Source organism: Odontesthes bonariensis, chromosome 20 (assembly GCF_027942865.1).
Source record: "Odontesthes bonariensis isolate fOdoBon6 chromosome 20, fOdoBon6.hap1, whole genome shotgun sequence".
In the NCBI taxonomy this organism is placed as follows: Eukaryota; Metazoa; Chordata; class Actinopteri; order Atheriniformes; family Atherinopsidae; genus Odontesthes; species Odontesthes bonariensis.
In genome coordinates, this window is record NC_134525.1 from 3596414 (window position 1) to 3617070 (window position 20657).

Sequence of the window (20657 nt, forward strand, 5' to 3'; positions counted from 1 at the left end):
ATCTGCCAATGGAACTGTCAAATTGTCAAGATTTCTTGAAATAAGATGTGATATTTAGGACTTTTGAGATAAAAGTGATCTTGAAATTAGCTTATAAACCTCTTCAAATGTCTAAAAAAAAGCTTGTTTCATATGATATGTGACTCAAAATAATTTTTTTTCAAGACTTTTTCATTTAACAAGATATTCCAAATGTGTTGGATTAAAACAAGTCCCTATATCTGGCTGAAATAGTACTTGTTAGGCAGTTGTGTCTGATATTAAGTGTAATGACATGTTTTGACTAGAAATTAGACAAATATACTTGGTAAGCCTTTGATTTTTACCAGTGTGGCTGGGGCTTAAAAAATAAAGCGTTTTGCTTCTCAAAACAATATGCGTTCAACAGAGTAATACATTTGCATCACAAAATCGTTCTCCAGAAAAAAAGTCAGACCTCACAATCACTTGGCCCTATTTTCTCTCCCTTCGTATCACTGCCTGCTGTGCAGACCGTGCAGACCGAGCAGCAAACACCGTAACAGGCGCGGCTGTCGGCAGGCGGCAGCAGGCAGTGATACGAAGGGAGAGAAAATAGAGCCAAGCGATTGTGAGGTCTGACTTTTTCTGGAGAACGATTTTGTGATGCAAATGTATTACTCTTTTGAACGCATATTATTTTTAGAAGCAAAACGCTTTATTTTTTAAACCCCAGCCAACTAGCCGGACTACCTTCATCAGCACCAAAACGAGGCTGGAACTCTGCTCACAGGTCGCAGCAGGGGGTAAGAAGATGTTCATAAATGATGTTGCTGATATGGGATGTCATACAGCTTCATGTCAAAAGAGGCAAACTATCCCTTTAACACGATAATAACGAGTTAACTCGCCCAGCCCTAGTTTTTAGAAAGTGTCGCTCGCCCCTGTTTCTGTTTGATCCGCTTGACTCTGAGGCGTTTACTGCATCCGTTGGTCGTTACCCTGTAAAAAATTTAACTTCCCCTCCACATCAGATCTTTGACTGCCCTCGACTGAAGTTCTCCGAGATCCCTCAGCGTCTCACCAACCTCCTGCTGCCCCCCGACCCCATCGTCATCAACCACGTCATCAGGTACAGTCTCTGATGAATCGGGCCGAGCTGATTCTGATTCTCAGAGTTTTCTGTGTTTGTTATCGTATTTGTAGAAAAGGTATTTGAATCCATCAGCTTTATGCTGCGATTCTTGCAGAGATGGGACTCGAGTCACTGTGACTTGGACTCGAGTCGCTGTTTTGATGACTTGTGACAAAAAATAAAAGACTTGAGACTCGACTCGGACTTGGAAGTTAAAGACTCGGCACTTGACTTGAGACACGATGACTTGAATGACTTGAGTGTTATTCAGTTCATGTTTTCAGTTTGAATATAAAATTAATAAATTAATTTAAAAAATAACATGGATTACCCGGTAGGAGCGCAGGCTGAGAATGGCGTCATGATTGGATCCCTACCCTGTCAATCAGCCATGCCCTCTCTACATACCTTAGTGTTTATTGGAGAGAATAAACTCATATCAGATATGCATCAACATGTCAGCGGGGCCGAGAGTCGTTGTCTTCGGCTTTTATAATCACCATTTTGACGGCAAAAGACGAACAGCACAGTGCAAGACATGCGGCATCAACATCTCAGACAGCCAGACGACAACTTCCAACTTTGTTCGTCATTTGAAGATCCATTCTGACCAGTAAGTGCTCGTCAAATTAGCTAATATTATCCTGTTAGCCTAGTCGGTAGTTAGCTAACGTTAGCTGGATATGATACGGGCTGGACAGGTTGGACACATTGGCCAATGATGTTTACTGACAGTTAATTATATCTCGTCTTTTCACTTAAAGGGATAATCCGGAGAAAAATGCACTTTAGATCAATTTACGGGATGTTGGGAGTACATACGTTGAGTTGACATCAAAATCATGTCATTCGGATGTGTTTTGAGAATTTCGATTTGACCGTTTTTAGCCAAAAGTCGTTAGCCTGGAAGTGATGAGGGCTGCTCTTCTCTGCTGCTCAATCAGAGCTCTTCCGTCAACAGGAGGCTATCTCAAGCGAGACATCACGTCACGTGACATTTAAAAATTCCAACCTGTTAGTAAGCTAGGCTTTGCTGTTGCATACAACTTCATTTCACTTTCGAAAGAAATACTGGACTATGTTTGTAAAAAAAACGGCAACGAAATTGTGACTTTCCAGAGCGAGTTACTCCACACTCAGCAATCAACTACGGACTCACGTGACGTGATGTCTCGCGTGAGGTAGCCTCCTGTTGACGGAAGAGGCTCTGATTAAGAGCAGGTACTGGCTTGATTAAATTCATTCTGGACTCTATATCCGACCACATGAAGACCTCGGGACACTTCGGTTTGGCTTTAGGGACCCTCTACTCACTACCACGTAAGTGTTATGTTGTTTGGAGCTGTAGAAGCGGTATAAAAATAGCGTTTTGTAGCTGTGATACTCGATGCCCCCGTCACTTCCAGACTAACGACTTTTGGCTAAAAACGGTCAAATCGAAATTCTCAAAACACATCCGAATGACATGATTTTGATGTCAACTCAGCGTATGTACTCCCAACATCCCGTAAATTGATCTAAGTGCATTTTACTCCGGATTATCCCTTTAATTAAGATCAGATTCTGCAGGTAAAATTGCAATAATAAGGTGACTTGACTTTGACTTGACTTGACCAAGAAAGACTTACTTGAGACTTGCACATGTGTGACTTGGTCCCATCTCTAGATTCTTGTTAGAAAATGTCCTGAATTAAATGATGTACCAGTTATATACAAAGCAAGACGATAAATGTCTTCATGACTCATTCGCACAAACAGATAAAGAAGCATCCAATAAGATGACTCGTGCAGGGTTTATTTACGAGCTCTCCCTCACGGGTTTTGTAAGAGCGCCTCTGTTGCTGCCTCTGCATTAATTTACATTTCACGGCTCCCTTTCCTCTCGCCTCGCCCATTCCCTCTTCGCCTTTCCTCGCTCCTTCGCAGCGTGGACCCCAACGACCAGAAGAAGACGGCCTGCTACGACATTGACGTGGAGGTGGAAGACCCCCTGAAGGGCCAGATGAGCAGCTTCCTCCTCTCCACTGCAAACCAGCAGGAAATCGCCTCGCTCGACAACAAGGTGAGAGCGTAACCGGGTCCAGGCTTTGGCGCCGCGTCCAATGTCACGCTGAGGTGATGAAACGTGGCCAGCACAGACTTTACTGGATATTATTGAATGAAGGAGCTGCTTTATTGGGGGCCTAGCAGCAAAGTTGCAAAAGCACCCATTGAGTTAGTAGCTTTTCCTATTATTAATCCGTTTCCGCTGCAATTGAAGTCTATGGCAGCCCCATGTACGCTATGGTAAAAAGTTGTGAAATTGGGCACACGTAATTAGCCAAGTGCCAAACACAAACCCAAGAATTTTCATGCCCCAAGAGCTTACTCTCTAGCGCCACCAACACGTCAAAGTTCAAAGTGCATTCAGCCTAATAACTTTGGACTACTTGGTCCAAATTTCACAAACGAGGTATCGTTGGAATCCTTGGATCATGACGAGTCCAACGCACTATATGACGTCATTTTGCGTATGCCTAGATTTTCCGCCATTTTGAATTTTATCAAAAAGCTTAAAAAAGCATTTCAGGTCACACAGATTGTCCAATTTTCACGAAACTTGGCACATAGACTCTTAAGACCAAGCCGCACAAAAGTCATTGTGTGGAATTTTTAATTAGGCTTCCGTTTTTACATAAAAGCCAATCAAACTTGTTGTTGACGCCACCAAACCGGAAGTGAGGCCATAACTTGGCAACCATTTGATGTTATGACGTCAAACTTCTAACACAGATTCAAGACCATGACGGTAAGTGGCCCAAGAAGTTTGGTGATGTTTGGCCTATAGGGGGCGCTATATGTAGGAAAAATGCAATTTTGCTCATATCTTTGGACCCCTTGGTCCAAATTTCACAAATGAGGTACCAATGGAATTCCTGGATGCAGACGAGGTCATCGCAACCAATGACGTCATCTACGCCATCTTGGATTTTCCACCATTTTGAATTATATCAAATACCTTCAAAAAGCATTTCAGGCCACGCAGATTGCCCGATCTCCACCGGACTTGGCACATAGCTTCTTCAGACCAAGCCGAACAAAAGGTATCATGTGGATTTTTCCATTTCGCTTCCGTTTGCCCATGGCAGCCAATCAAACTCAACGCCGACGCGCAAACAGGACGTTAGGGCGTATCTCTGCGATGCATTGATGTATCGATGCCAAACTTGGTGCATAGACTCATGTTGCCTTCCTGAGCAGCCCAAGCCTTGCCTATTGTGCCAGAAATTCTCACGGTTGTGCTGCAGCGAGTTTTCTCGCTCGACTCAGTTCTTTTATCCCTGGTGATCTGTCATTTGCATGTGGCATACTCAAGACAGACGCCTGCAGAACTAAAGGGAATATTTAAAAAAAAAAAAGGCTTTTTATTTCTGAAATGTAGACATTTAGTTACCCACCATGAACCAAAGCCGACGCTCTTCAGTTCAGCCACGACTGTGCTGCAAAATTACGTAAAATTGTGTCATTAGCTGCGTTTCAGCTGCAGGAATTCTTTTCTCAGGCACTCTTGGTTTGGCCTTTTCTGACCTTTTCAGTTTCCACTGCAACAACCGGAGACGAAGCAGTGTTCCAGGCAGCTATTTTACGTCCCTGGTCGAGAAGTAGTGCCGTACTTTTGAGATTGCCCAGAACATTCAATGCTTTTTAGCATTATTTCTGCTTTCCTGCCTCACTTTTAATCTCCACCTCAGCTCCTAAAGTCTGCTAAACTGTGAGCAACATGTGCAGCGAAACACATAAGATGTTCATCTCTGATTGTTTCAGAGCGGTAACGATCAAAGATGAGGTGAAAGCAGGTTTATAAATCCGGTATTTATAAAGAAGAAAGGTCTGACCAACCTTTCAGCTTCTTAAAAAAGCCCCAGGTAGTTAAACTACTGAGCCCTCTGGTCAGTTTTCACCATCCGTCCATATAAAACACGGACTTCCCTGTACCTCTGCTTTTAAGCAGCTCTCTGCGTACGATGCTGCTGTTACAAAACAGAAAAAATGAGATTATTCACATTTACAGAAGGTCTCGGGCTTTCCCCGCATTAAATTCAAGTCCTTTTGATACCACATTAGCTTTTATTATATGTCATTTTTCAATGAAAAACAAAAGGTTTACAGTTATTTAATGAGCGCATGACTTAGAAATAGTTCTTATTGATATAATCAATCACCCAAAGTAACATGGAGCCATTTGTGTGGCAGAAATTGATGGATAAATTTGATTATTGGTGGAGGAACTGCTCTGCTCGCAGTTTATTTTATCAGAGAGGTGAACGAACTGTTATAAACAATGACGTCTGAGACTTCTCTGCCATAAAAACATCAGCATCCGGGGGGGCGAAGTCCCCGTTTAGCTGTTAGGAGTCCGGGGAGATATCCGACTGGGGTGGAACGGGTGTGTGCTCTGCAGATCGAGGCAGGGTGACACTGATCTGGAGTTTTATAACTCAAAGATCCCGCCTGGACACCGACTTTTCCCCCCTCTGATATGTTCCAGTCTTAATGCCTCCTTTTCAATGAGCAAAGTAGGCTTCCGTTTCCGGCCTGAGCTCCGTGATTTCCCCCCCGAGCGGAACTTCTTTTAAGTGCCATCTGTTACTTTTCCAGATCCATGAGACCATCGAGTCCATCAACCAGCTGAAGATCCAGAGGGACTTCATGCTCAGCTTCTCCAGAGATCCCAAGGGCTACATCCAGGACTGGCTGAAATCCCAGAGCCGAGACCTGAAGGTTCAACGCAGTTTTTCTCCTCTGGCAGCTGAAAGTGAACTGTTTTTACGTGTGTGTGTGTGTGTGAAGCCGGGATCTTAAAGGGACAGTTCGCCTCTTTTGACATGAAGCTGTATGACATCCCATATCAGCAGCATCATTTCTGAACATCTTCTTACCCCCTGCTGCGTCCTGTGAGCAGAGTTCCAGCCTCGTTTTGGTGTTGATGAAGGTAGTCCGGCTAGTTGGCTGGGGTTTAAAAAATAAAGTGTCTTGCTTCTCAAAACAATATGCGTTCAATAGAGTAATACATTTGCATCACAAAATCGTTCTCCAGGAAAAAGTCAGACCTCACAATCGCTTGGCCCTATTTTTGCCTCCCTTCATATCACTGCCTGCTGTGCAGACCGAGCAGTAAACACCATAACAGGCGCGGCTATCGCTAGGTGGCTGAACGCATTGATATGAAGGGAGAGAAAATAGGGCCAAGCGATTGTGAGGTCTGACTTTTTCCTGGAGAACCATTTTGTGATGCAAATGTATTACTCTTTTGAACGCATATTGTTTTGAGAAGCAAAACGCTTTATTTTTTAAACCCCAGCCAACTAGCCGGACTACCTTCATCAACACCAAAACGAGGCTGGAACTCTGCTCACAGGACGCAGCAGGGGGTAAGAAGATGTTCATAAATGCACTGGAAAAAATGCCCCTCCAAAAATAAGTAAAAAAACAACAAATAAAAGACGTTTTTGCTTGAAATAAGCAAAAAAATCTGCCAATGGAACTAGTGAAAATCGGCTTGTCAAGATTTCTTGAAATAAGATGTGATATTTAGGACTTTTGAGATAAAAGTGATCTTGAAATTAGCTTAAAAACCTCTTCAAATGTCAAAACAAAAGCTTTTTTCATGTGAAATTTGACTCAAAACAATTTGTTTTCAAGACTTTTTCATTTAACAAGATATTCAAGATGTATTGTCTTATATTAAGTGTAATGAGATATTTTGACTAGAAATTAGACAAATATACTTGGCAAGACTTTGATTTTTTCCAGTGTGATATTGCCAATATGGGATGTCATACAGCTTCATGTCAAAAGAAGCGAACTATCCCTTTAAATACAGCATTAAAAAATGACTCATTGAATGGAAACACATAGAAAAAGCTCAGCTTGATGTAAATCACATGCAAAAAAATCCTGTGAAACAGTGAATACATCTCAGGATTGTTGCTTCTGATTGGCTGCAGTTAATGACAGACGTTGTGGGGAACCCTGAGGAGGAGCGGAGGGCGGCGTTTTACCACGAACCCTGGTCCCAGGAGGCCGTGAGCCGTTATTTCTACTGCAAGGTGAAGCTGCACCTCAAACTCTCCCTCTGTTTTTTTTTCCTGCGCCATGTTCCTGTTTTCACTTCTCTTCTCCTCGCCACAGATCCAGCAGAGGAGACAGGAGCTGGAACAGGCCTTAGCGGTCCGCAACACCTAAGCAGAGACCCTCCGGAAGTTCTGCGTCTGACTTTAGAGCTGCGTGTGTGCGTGTGTGTGTGTGTGCGTGAGGCCAAAGTCTGGTGAAAACCTTTAAAAGAAGTGTTAAAAGTCTTCAACATCCAATTCCGTACCAGTGTTTTGAAGTTAAATTAAGGCCTAAATGAGAAGGGGGGGTCCAGACGTCACTGTCGACATCATCGACTCAAAGGTTGTTTTTTTTAAAAGGTTAACCAATCACACCAGCAAAGCTGAGGTTACAGTGCGGCACGCTGACGGGCTTCGTTGTCATTTAGGGTAACAGAACGTGTCTGATTGGCCAGAAATCATCCCATTATCAGCTCTGCGAAACGGAGGAAAAAACTCGTAACTTCGACCGATTTGTCGCTCACTGCCTCTTTTTTCTTGTATTTTGCAAGTTGATGCTCTGAAGGTGTTACCAAAGGTTGCAACAAACAGAAGAGAACATGATCACTGAAGCAGAAGCGGACAAAAAGCACCGAGCCGGGCTTAAATAATCTGATCGGTAAATTACATTACATTACATTATGGTCATTCTGCAGACGCTTTTATCCAAAGCGACTTACAACACTGGAAAAAATCAAAGCCTTACCAAGTATATTTGTCTCATTTCTAGTTAAAATATCTCATTACACTTAATATCAGACACAACTGCCTAACAAGCACCATTTCAGCCAGATATAGGGACTCGTTTGAAGACAATACATCTGGAATATCTTGTTAAGTGAAAAAGTCTTGAAAACAAATTGTTTTGAGTCATATTTCACATGAAACAAGCTTTTTTTTTTTACATTTGAAGAGGTTTTTAAGCTAATTTCAAGATCACTTTTATCTCAAAAGTCCTAAATATCACATCTTATTTCAAGAAATCTTGACAAGCCGATTTTCACTAGTTCCATTGGCAGATTTTTTTGCTTATTTCAAGCAAAAAGTCTTGTATTTTTTGTTTTTTTACTTATTTTTGGAGGGGCATTTTTTCCAGTGTAGGTGGCTGAACGCAGTGATATGAAGGGAGGCAAAAAATATGTGACTCAAAACAATTTGTTTTCAAGACTTTTTCATTTAACAAGATATTCCAGATGTATTGTCTTCAAACAAGTCCCTATATCTGGCTGAAATACACTGGAAAAAATCAAAGTCTTACCAAGTATATTTGTCTCATTTCTAGTCCAAATATCTCATTACACTTAATATAAGACACAACTGCCTAACAAGTACCATTTCAGCCAGATATAGGGACTTGTTTGAAGACAATACATCTGGAATATCTTGTTAAATGAAAAAGTCTTGAAAACAAATTGTTTTGAGTCGCATATCATGAAACAAGCTTTTTTTGACATTTGAAGAGGTTTTTAAGCTAATTTCAAGATCACTTTTAACTCTAAAGTCCCAAATATCACATCTTATTTCAAGAAATCTTGACAAGCTGATTTTCACTAGTTCCATTGGCAGATTTTTTTTGCTTATTTCAAGCAAAAACGTCTTTTATTTGTTGTTTAATAAGTGTGTTCCACATCGGTAGGCAAAAGAACTTCAGGTCACAAGAAATCATAAGTGCATTTCCTTCCAAAACCAAACAGCTAAGAGCATAACTAGTGCTAGAGTAAGTTAGGTACAGAGACAAATGGGAAGACAATTTAGAAACAAATAAGTGCGTAAGGAGCTGGGACGAAACGTGATGTCCTAAGAGGGCGGATCTGGGTAGTCCCAAATGTCCCAAATGCTTTCCATGACCTTTAAAAGCCCAGGTTTGTGGTATTTTGTCCGTTTCTCCATTTTTTTTATGTTACAAACAAACTAAAAAAAAAAAAAAAAACAACAGGAAAATGAAGCTTTTTTTCTTTTGTAGAGATGTGAATGTAAATACGTTCGTGTCCCCTTCAGAGGGCCAGCTGTACAGTATACGACAGATGTGTGTGTGTGTGTGTGTGTTGTTACATGTTGCAGTATGGGAGCTCCATGAGTTTTTAATTAGTAGGGCAGGAATGTTAGTGTTCCTCTGTGTGCTTTCTTGGCTTTCGGGGTGGTTTATTTTCGGTCCATCCCTCGTCCGTCGTGGGAGCTGCAACAAAGAGCGACCTCCCTCACTCTCAGTCTCAGTCTCAGCAGCTGTAACACACGTTATAATCTCATTTTACACCGTTTTTTATCCACACTCGAACTTGTATGTATATGTTGTTCTGTCAGATGAAGGATTTTTTGTTTTGTTTTCTTTGATCAGCTAGTTTTAAACCTTCTCGGGGGGGTTCTTTGCACTGTGCTGTAACTCTTTGTCGGGACTGTCTTCGTCACGGGTGAGACCCTCTTTTATTAACCCAGCGTACATAAAAAGTGATTTCACGATGACCTATGCATGCTCCATGGACATTGATTAATACATCTGACCAGGCAGTCCGTGTAAATATAAAAAGCCGGCATAGCAGTGTGTGTGTGTGTGTGTGTGTGTGACGAGCGCACATTTGTTGAAATGCCTTCTGGAAACTTTGTTTGCCAAAAATGACTGAATGCCCTACCAGCAACTAACTGTAGGTGTGATTTTTCTGAGCTGTGTTTTTTGTTATTAAGTTATATTAACTGCACTCTATAGAGGAGAAACAGTAGTCCTAGGTAGTATCTTTTGGTCCTGTGTCTGACCTGGAGTGATTTTTCTTTTCATGGCCAGGCAGCTCATGTTGTCACTGAATCAGTAGCCCCCTCTGGTGGAGGAAACTGGAGCTGCAACTCCTCAGCTTTGAGCGGCTCGCTGTCAGAATCTTTCACAACTCCTCTTGTCTTCTGTTACTGAACCCTGGTGTACTGTCGACATGTTTGTCTCAATCCCTGCATGTTCTTTTTTCCTGATGAGTGGGAGCTGCTCTTTCTCTCTGTTTACACTGAGGGTCACCGGCGAGAAGATTATAGTATACTCCGTGTGTATCTGTAACGGGTCTGGTGACGACGTTCTGCAGAAGAAGAAAAAAAGAAAAAGGGAAAACAGCTGTGACACTGCAAGACAGCCTGGATGTAAATAAAGAAGCGCTTGCCAAAGTTTGTAAAAGCCATGACATTTCAAGTGTCTTTTTTCCATCTTTATACGGTGTAAATACAGCAAAACCGAGCCTCTTAAAGCTCTTAAAGCTGCAGAAACAAAGCCAATCGGTTTAATTTGGCACTAATTAGACTAATAGCCGGGTTTAAATGTCATTTAGCTGTCTCAAATTATTAATTCCAATAGTTCAAATTCAGATTTCTGTTACTTTTCTTAAAAAAAACAACATTTTTTTCGCAAAAGTTTAGGGCTCTAAAGTGTTAAAACACATTTCCAGGCATCTAAAAATTGCTAGTTTGGGCTTTAAAATGCAATTTAGAGATGTTTCTTACCTTGATAATGAGGCCAGGTGTATATCTGGTCTAACATATGAACTCTACTGCATTTTAACAGACACAGGAACCCCAAACATAGGTGAAACTGGGGTAACTATCCGGCTGATGTTTGGTTTGTGACACTCGTTGGTGGGTGTGTCAGTGTGCTGTTGGTTTAATCCGGTTTAATACGACCTGTAAAATCAGATTAAAACAACAAAAATGTTTTGTATACATTTAATACTATGAAATAAATGCATTCCTTTCAAATATTTCCTTTAATGGCCGAAATGAGCTGCTCTTTTAAAGGCTCTTTTCCATATCCGTCCGATGTCACGGCAAATGTTCTGAAATGTGACCAAAAGGTTGTAAAACACACCGAAATGTGGAGTTTTTATCGCTTTCTTTCACCACACATCACATTTATTACATTACATATTATTGGAACTGAAGGATTTCACTATTATTTTTCAGATTAAATCAAGAATAAAAGTCTCTTGGAGGTATGCTCTAAAATGTAGGAGGCGGCCATTTTGGGTCAAAGGGCAAATTTTGGCCATTTTTGAGATTTACACACCTCGTTTAGCTTGATTTTCACATTTAATCACTATTTAATAAATGCTTTAATGTAAGGGAAGTTTAGAGGTTAGAAATACAATAATTTTCTCCTCTAATGCCTCCCCCATAACTTTATTTCTCATGTTCAGAACACATTTTGGCACCTTTAAGGGAAAAACAGCAGAAAGAACTTGGCTTTGAGTTTCCTCCTAAATATCCGTGCAGCCGTGGTTTTGCTGGCACCTGCGCACGTCCCGTAAGTTTAAGAGACCTGATGACACACTGAGCTCAGAGCACCTCCGTGTCAGCCATTAATCATTCAATTCTGTTGCTTAAAGGCAGCAGATCGTGCCGGGCTCACAGCATTTCTGCACTAAAAGAGCACTTTTCACGTTCTGCACATGCAAAGTGTTGACTTTATGTTTCCTGCCCCAGCGAGGCGCTCTCCAGAGGGGGCAGACAGGCATTTTATTGTTCGGGGGCAGCAGGTGGAGGGCTTCCTTTGCTCCGTCGGCTGCAGCCGGCCTGTGTAACCTCCTCAGAAAGAGCCTCTTTCATTCTGCTGCTGCTGCACTCTTCTCCTGAGCCCGGGACTCCTCACATGGAGGCGTTTTTTCCTCCGGGGGGGCTGAGGGAAACTATATTCACCTCGTTCTTCCATCTCCCCGTCAGGTTTAACCACCTACACGGGGCCGCACCTTGCCTACGTCCACAGGACCCTCCCTCTGGGCACTGGGTTCACTTTTCTCGCCTCAGACGTGTGCGCAGGACGCTCGCCAAAACTCAGGGAGGCCCACGGAGGGGAGGGGAAAAGATTTGCTGACTTAATGCGAGGAGACGAGGCGGGGTGGACGGCTTAGGAACAAACTGTTCGCTGCCTCCAGGCAGTTCAGCTTTTACACTGGAAAAAAAATCAAAGTCTTACCAAGTATATTTGTCTCATTTCTAGTTGAAATATCTCATTACACTTAATATCAGACACAACTGCCTAACAAGTACAACACTGGAAAAAATGCCCCTCCAAAAATAAGTAAAAAAACAACAAATAAAAGACGTTTTTGCTTGAAATAAGCAAAAAATCTGCCAATGGAACTAGTGAAAATCAGCTTGTCAAGATTTCTTGAAATAAGATGTGATATTTAGGACTTTTGAGATAAAAGTGATCTTGAAATTAGCTTAAAAACCTCTTCAAATGTAAAAAAAAAGCTTGTTTCATATGAAATCCGACTCAAAACAATTTGTTTTCAAGACTTTTTCATTTAACAAGATATTCCAGATGTTTTGTCTTCAAACAAGTCCCTATATCTGGCTGAAATGGTACTTGTTAGGCAGTTGTGTCTTATATTAAGTGAAATTAGATATTTTAACTAGAAATGAGACAAATATACTTGGTAAGACTTTGCTTTTTCCAGTGTATTTCAGCCAGATATAGGGACTTGTTTGAAGACAATACATCTTGAATATCTTGTTAAATGAAAAAGTCTTGAAAACAAATTGTTTTGAGTCACATATCATATGAAACAAGCTTTTTTTTACATTTGAAGAGGTTTTTAAGCTAATTTCAAGATCACTTTTATCTCAAAAATCCTAAATATCACATCTTATTTCAAGAAAAATCTTGACAAGCTGATTTTCACTAGTTCCATTGGCAGATTTTGTTGCTTATTTCAAGCAAAAACGTCTTTTATTTGTTGTTTTTTTACTTATTTTTGGAGGGGCATTTTTTCCCGAGAGGCGCGTTAAACGGAATCTGAGCACGCCATTGTTTCCGCAGCCTTCTTCAACGCTGCCGAGCAGCGAGCAAACACCTTCAGGAGCAGCTAATGAGACAGATGAGACCCTGAGGTTTCCACACAGTATGAACGAGAAAGAGACGACTCTGAGTGGAAACATCACTCTTTAATCCCTCTTAAAAAAAAGACTATATTTAAAAGAAAAGGCAGCCGATGGCTCAAGCTTCAGTATTATTTTAACATCCTCACAAAGGAAGACTTATGGCTCAAGTTTTATATATATATATAACTATTAATAATAAAGGCCTTTGTTCATGTATTACATCAAACACTGAAATCGTAAAAATATGGAATATAAATACTGTCGCTCAACGTCAAATAAGAGAAAACGTCAACAGCAGGAACACGAGTCACAGTATGTTCTCAGTTTGTTCGTTACTCATCGTCGCTTAGATATTACACGTTTGAAAGTTACAGACCTCCAGTCCAAAGTTTCCGTACCGAGCGGCGAAGAATCGGCACGCATCTGCTCAACCCAAGTGCTCCGTTTAGTTTTAGGTGCATCCCGACGTGTTTTAAGGAGAGACGCGGCGTGTCCTTCAGTATCTCGAGGCCCCGGCGGCCCCTCCTCTACGTGCTGTTGGCCTGGTCCTGCTCGAACAGAGCCATGGCGAGATGCGAGCGCGACCCCAGACTCTCCAGGTTGCTGAGCACGCAGCGGTGGTAGATGTCCTCGCTGAAGCGGGGGTTGCACGCCCGCCTGACGTATTTCTGGACCAGCGACGGCTCCACGGCCCGGAACACGTGCAGGCCCGAGTAGCGCACAAAGATGTCGTACACGTCCATGCTCTCCAGCAGCTCCTCGTTGTCCAAGATGTCGGCGGCCATCTTTGTCCGCGCGCTCATGTAGTCCGCGTTGTAAAAGCAGGCCTCCTCGAAAACGTGGCGGTCGAAGTGGCCGTCGCGCAGCGTCTCGGAGGCGAAGGCGGAGGAGGCGGAGGGCTGCTGGTCGCGGTACATCACGGCCGGGTTGTACTCCTGGAAGTGGACGGGGAAGAAAACCTGCCAGTTGCTGATGGCGTTCATTCTGCAGCGGTTCAGGAAGTCGGCGTTGACCTCCGTCCACACGCTCGCCAGGAAAAACAGCGTGTCCACAGGGTGCTTCTTGGAGATGATGTCCATCAGCTTGACCTGCGAGGGCACCTCGGTCTTCACGCTGATCCAGGGGATCTTCACGTCGCCGTAGCGCTTCTCCACCTCGCCGATCATGGCTTTGATGCCGGCAAACACGTCGGTCTGGCTGACGCGCTGCGCGTCGAAGGGGTCGTAGATGAACAGGAAGGTCAGTAAAACGTTGTCGTGGGCGTCCAAGGTGTTCATCACGTACATGTCGAGGAAGTTCCCCACGTAGTCCTGGTCCTGGGCGGTGACGGGGAGGATGACCTGCACCCGCGTGGCCTCCGTCACGTACGGCATGGGGATGATCTCCACCGCGCTGAGGGGCCGCAGCAGGTTGACCCGCTTGGCGATGACCTGGCTGTGGCCTTTCTGCGTGAAGGCCTCCAGCGCCAGGTCCAGCACGTACTCCATCCCGCGGGTGGGGTCGAAGCGCCGGTACCCGTTGAGTAAACGCTGCTTGCGGAAGCGGAGCTGCGGCTGGTAGCACTCGTTCAGGCGCTCCACGGCGATCTCCAGGATTGCGCTGACGTCCGCCCGGTCGGCCCCTCTCATCTCGCACTTTGGCGAGCCGTCGGTGCACGAGTAGATGTGCTCTTCTGTGAAGTAATCCCAGTTTATGACTTCAAAGCGGGTCTTGGGTTTGAAAGGAGGGTTGATGCCCACGGGCCACACGACCCCAGCTTTGCCCTCGGGCGTCAGGTCACTCAGGTTACTGATCTGCATCTGAGCAGCACACACACACAGAAAGCCTGATCACATATCAAATTAAAGTAAAAAGAACTGTGCACTGGAAAAAATCAAAGTCTTACCGAGTATATTTGTCTAATTTCTCCTCAAAATATCTCATTACACTTAATGTAAGACACAACTGCCTAACAAGTACTATTTCAGCCAGATATAGGGACTTGTCTGAAGACGATACATCTGGAATATCTTGTTAAATGAAAAAGTCTTGCAAACAAATTGTTTTGAGTCACATATCATATGAAACAAGCTTTTTTTTCATTTGAAGAGGTTTTTAAGCTAATTTCAAGATCACTTTTATCTGAAAAGTCCTAAATATCACATCTTATTTCAAGAAATCTTGACAAGCCGATTTTCACTAGTTCCATTGGCAGATTTATTTGCTTATTTCAAGCAAAAACGTCTTTTATTTGTTGTTTTTCTTACTTATTTTTGGAGGGGCATTTTTTTCCAGTGTGTCTGATCGCGTTGTGGTTTTAGTTGCATCTAAAGCCAAGTCCAAACATTCTGAGAACAAGAAAGAGCTGTTCCTGTGAAACAGCAGTGAGAATGTTTATGAGCTGAATGGGGATAGCTGACCATGCTAAAAAAAAGCTGAAAATAGTTCAATTTTAGCAGTAAAAACTGTTGCTGAGGTGTTGGTTGAAGGAATTTTGTGATTTTTGTGTACTACCAAACTTAAAATTGGAGTTAGTCAGAGAATTTGAGAGGTTGATCTCGGTTGAAGGCTCATAGCTGAAATTCTGTAAATGTGAGCTCTTTAGTAGTTACATTGGCTGAAAGAGGACAAATGTTCCTACATTTTAAGGTATAAATTATTTCTCTAAGTTAAACTGTAAGAAAGTTAGAGGAATTTGTTTGAAAAAAATGAAAAATTTGAAACTTATCAGCACGCACTCAACTGTGTGCTCATTCATAAAAATCAAGAAGGAGCAAAATGTTCATGTTTTTGAAACTGTCATATTTCAACATTGGCTGAAGATTTGAAAAAGCTGAAACAGTTGGTAATAGCTGAATGTCTTGTGACCCATTTAAAGTTTGAATGGTGTCTCTAGCTGAAAGCATGCAGGAGTAGTTAGGTTGGAAAGAGGAAGATGATTTGGAAGAGCTGAAAGCAGTTTCCATTCATTTGAATGACGGGAAAATTTGAATAAAAGTAGAATATCTTAAAAAGGTGTAAAAGTTAAAAACACCAAACATGATAGCAGGAATCTGCTGAAAGAGCTGAACGTTTTGATACCAAAATTGTAGAAATAGCTGAAAGTATACAGGAGTAGTTAGGTGCCGAAAACTGGCGGAATAATAACAATAAAGAGAAACAGGAACTTAATAGTGAGAATGCCTTAAAGCATTCTCACTATTAGATGAAACTGGAATGCAACACTTACGAGTCCCAACAAAACACCTCAGCTTGGCTTTGTAGTCTGTATAAATAATGTGTCAGTTAGCAGTTTCTGGCTTGGCGCTCACAGAGGGAGGGGCAGAGAGAACAAACGGTACATTCAGTCCCATCTGAAATGCAACATGCTGAAGTATTACGAACCTGGAGCTGCTGAATCTGCTGGTAGGTCCACTCCAGCTCGATGTGGCTGAAGCGCTTGTGCAGGCGGTACATGAGGTTCGGCTCGGACACGGGGTGAACGGTGATGGCGTTTTTAAACTGAACGCTGTCCTCCCGCTCCGGATCTGCGTTCTTCCCCAGCTCAAAGTAGCGATACGTCATCTCCTGTCAGGGTCGACGATGAAAAGAAATGTTTATTATTCCCAATCGAGCGTATAAAAAGGACAATGAATAAATCAAATCAAATCAAATTTATTTGTATAGCACATTTCATGTACAAAACAATTGAAGAATCAGAATCAGAAAAGGTTTTATTGCCAAGTAATTTTTACATCACGAGGAATTTGGCCATAAAAACAAAAAATATAATAATAATAAAATAAAGTAATAAATGTAAAAATATAAAAATATATGTACCTAGTATTTGTAAGCTTCAAAGTGCTTCACATAAAATAAAAGCATTGCAGCAGGGAGTGGAAGAAGCATTAAAAATACATAAAAGAATATAAAGAGAAACAAATAAAATCATTTAAATGAATTTAAAAACGAGCAACAGTCCGGATAAGTTCAAAGATATCGTGCAGATTTCATGCATAGACACATGAGAACAGAAATGTTTTTAACCTGGATTTAAAAATGTCTCCATTTGGTGAAAGTTTAATCTCCACTGGCAGTTTGTTCCACTTGTTTGCAGCATAACAGCTAAATGCTGCTTCTCCATGTTTAGTCTGGACTCTGGACTGGACCAGCTGACCTGAGTCCTTGGATCTAAGAGCTCTGCTGGCTTTATATCCAGATAATATAAAGAATAAATCAACCTAACCTAAGAATAAGGATTCTGCTGTTACCTGGTGCACCTCCACGCAGCTCAGACCCAGGTAGTCGATAATGCAGCGGCCCAGCCACTCATCAGGCCTCACGCTGAGGATGTCATTGCGGCAGGTGTCCAGATGCGGCTGCAGGCGGGCCAGCAGACTGCGGGACAGCAGGTAGCCATAACCCCCGTGGCAGTAGCGTGCCTTCTCCTCCCCGCCGATGAACTCCTCGGCCCTGCCCATGTACAGGTCCTGGCCCGCAGTGAGGTGGCCCACCAGCTCGGAGAGACGGGCCGCCTGCATGTAAGTGTCATCCTGGGCTAACAGGAACCAGTCGTAGTCTGAGCCGTAGTGCCGGTGCAGGTGGCGCACCGTCTCGTACATCAGCCACACCGGCCGGTCGTCGCCGTGGGCAACCACGGTCATGCCGTGAGGCACCTTGGGGCTGCGCAGGCCCGTGAAGAAGAAGGTGCGGTGGAAGTGGTGGGCAACGGTGCGGTTCACCGCCACGGCCAGCGTGTTGAGCGTGGCCCGAGAGGTGAGCACGCCCACCAGCAGTCGCTCTCTGATGCCCAGTTCGGTGTGGATATATCGGGTTCTGGGGACAGGAAATCAGAGCCAACAACAAAAACAAAAAGAATTGAGTCAACAAATCTGGTCTCAACATTTAAAAGGGTTTGAACATGAATTATGTCTCATCTGTAGATAGATTTCTGCAAATAAGAATTAAATATAAGCCTATAAACAGCTTCTTAACTAGTGTAAATCTAGTGAAAATGTAACACTTTAACAATGACTCAAAAAGAATTGAGTCAACAAATCTGGTCTCAACATTTAAAAGGGTTTGAACATGAATTATGTCTCATCTATAGATAGATTTCTGCAAATAAGAATTAAATATAAGCCTATAAACAGCTAATTAACTAGTGTAAATCATGAGGATGCAAATTACCTGCAGAGCAAATCTGAAAATGTAACACTTTAACAATAACTCAAAAAGAATTGAGTCAACAAATCTGGTCTCAACATTTAAAAGGTTTTGAACATGAATTATGTCTCATCTATAGATAGATTTCTGCAAATAAGAATTAAATACAAGCATATATAATATACACATATAATATATAATATATATAATAAGCACATATACAACCTTTCTTTTTACACAATGTTTTTAATGATCTCCCTTTAAATACTCTGTCCTGTTTTTATTTCTTTTTGCATTTTAAGGACTCACTACTTTTATTCGTGCATTTTATTTGCATTTTACTGTCCCTGCTTTTGATCTTAATATTTGTCTTTTATCCCACTGTAGCACTTTGAGATTTTGTTGTAAATGTAAAGTGCATTGTAAATAAAATGTATTATTAATTTTATTATTATTATATAAACAGCTAATTAACTCGTGTAAATCACGAGGATGCAAATTATCTGCAGAGCAAATCTGAAAATGTAACACTTTAACAATGACTCAAAAAGAATTGAGTCAACAAATCTGGTCTCAACATTTAAAAGGGTTTGACATGGAATTATCATCAAGAATCATCAAGAATCTTTATTGTCACTATGCATAATGAAATTTAGTTCAGGAGCTCTTGGCTTTGGATACACAAAAGACAGTATAAAGATATCTAAATAATATACAAAAGAATAAAAATAGTAAAAGTTCAAGTAAAACGTTACAGTTATGTCTCATCCGTAGATAGATTTCGGCAAATAAGAATTAAATACAAGCATATAAACAGCTAATTAACTAGTGTAAATCACGAGGATGCAAATTATCTGCAGAGCAAATCTGGAAATGTAAGACCTCAACAAGGAAAAATCTGCACATTTAACTGAGAGCTGTGACGGCTACTCTGAACACCTGGAAACAGAGACCTTTCTCACCTCAGGACTTTCTTGTGTGGCTTGTTTGGGTCCTTGTGATAAGGCACGACACGTGGCTGGAAGTCCTCATTTCCATCTCCATCTCTAGCATCTCTGAAGGCGTCTCTCCTGCCCAGGAAATGCCTGCCTTTGCCCAGCTCATCTCTGCAGGGGTCGTCCGTGTCCCCCTGCGTCCAGGACACCATCAAAAGGCTGAGACTGCATCCCAGGGACAGCCCGAGGATCAGGGGTAAAGCAGGCCTGAACAGGGCCAAAACCGAGGAGACACGCATGTCTGGCAAGTTATGAGCAAGACTTGATCAATAGGGGAGGTGCTTCTGCCTAAACTCAGCACATTTTAACCAATAATTAGCTCAAAAATAAAGGAGACATCAGTTTGCTGAAACTGACAGAAAGTTGCCTTAAAAGTTTCTTTTTTCAGACTCATTCGATGTGATAGTTTTCAACCTAAAAAAAGCTAAATATTATTATCTAAGATGTATTAACAATGTAGTTATAGGCGTGAACAACCGTGTTGCTTTTAAAAGACTAAATAAGTGCAAACAGCATTATGACATCAGTAACAACGTAGCTTTCAGTTGGTTAGGTTACTCATCCTACACTGTGTAACGTTACTCTGAGCATTAAAACCCATTTAGAGCCAACGTAATATTAATTAGCTGAAGTAATTTTGGCTAGCGTTAACGCTAATAGCTACTTCCAAAGTCAGCTAACTGGTAGCTGGACGATAAATGCCACCTAGTAAAGTTGACCGTTAGAGTTAGACCGTTAGAGTTAACTGTCAACCAGTGTTTAAAACGAATCGAAAGCAACGGTTTTACAACGTTTTTGGCCGTCGCATCTAAAATGATGTCGTCTGTAAATGTGTCGGAAGAATAAACATTAAAGAGGAAGCTAGCATAGCTAGCATCTCGTCCGTTGTTTTAAGTGCAGTTACGCGACGATCCGCCGCCACAAACCCTGACAGGAAAGGCATATATCATCCCCGTTTTCCTCGTTTGTGCAGGTAAAAAAGACGCCAAGCTCATCCGTGAACATTTCGTCCATTCTCTCTTCAGTTTCTCCGCTTCCTCAAAACACGATTGCCACATACAGGCGGTGTGGAAGCGGCGTCCCCGAAACGTCGACCTGCCTCATCATCACCAGACTTCACTGATGCCGCAGCATCACCTCTGATCGGCTACCAACTGACCTGTGCTGCTCAGCGACTAGCGCTGTTTTCAAAGACAACTTCAAAGGCCTCAACGATCAAAATAATAATTATATATTATAATATATAGTAATCATATATAATAATAATAATGATGTGCAGAAAGTGCATTTAGAAACTATTCGAATGTGGTTAACGCTTAGTAAGATGACATCAATCCACCACACCTAGAAGCTTTTATTTAAACTAATTTTTTTCAAAACAAAACTTTTATTTTATTAGTGATAGATAATAATGACACAATCTCACTATTTTAAAATTTGACACAAATCCAGTGAAATAATATT

The 20657-nt window shown here is 42.0% G+C and overlaps 2 protein-coding genes across 6 annotated transcripts in view; one reads left to right on the forward strand and one right to left on the reverse strand.

Moving 5' to 3' along the window:
• smarcd3b (SWI/SNF related BAF chromatin remodeling complex subunit D3b) overlaps positions 1 to 10954 on the forward strand; it is an 81590-nt gene extending 70636 nt beyond the window's left edge. For all 5 annotated transcript variants that reach the window (XM_075452239.1, XM_075452241.1, XM_075452238.1 and 2 more), the window contains 5 exons: positions 993 to 1090; positions 3020 to 3155; positions 5732 to 5854; positions 7081 to 7182; positions 7265 to 10954. In XM_075452239.1, coding sequence (XP_075308354.1) covers positions 993 to 1090; positions 3020 to 3155; positions 5732 to 5854; positions 7081 to 7182; positions 7265 to 7318 — 513 coding nt within the window. In that variant the 3' untranslated portion in view covers positions 7319 to 10954. The remainder of the gene's footprint in view (positions 1 to 992; positions 1091 to 3019; positions 3156 to 5731; positions 5855 to 7080; positions 7183 to 7264) is intronic.
• Positions 10955 to 13116: 2162 nt separating this feature from the next.
• Positions 13117 to 20344, reverse strand: chpf2 (chondroitin polymerizing factor 2). The gene is made up of 4 exons (XM_075452605.1): positions 19161 to 20344; positions 17304 to 17868; positions 16438 to 16620; positions 13117 to 14873 (listed from the first exon to the last, which is right to left on the reverse strand). Exons 1-4 carry the CDS (start codon positions 19430 to 19432, stop codon positions 13602 to 13604), a joined length of 2292 nt encoding a protein of 763 aa, XP_075308720.1. The 5' UTR covers positions 19433 to 20344; the 3' UTR covers positions 13117 to 13601.
• Between the last annotated feature and the right edge of the window lie 313 nt (positions 20345 to 20657).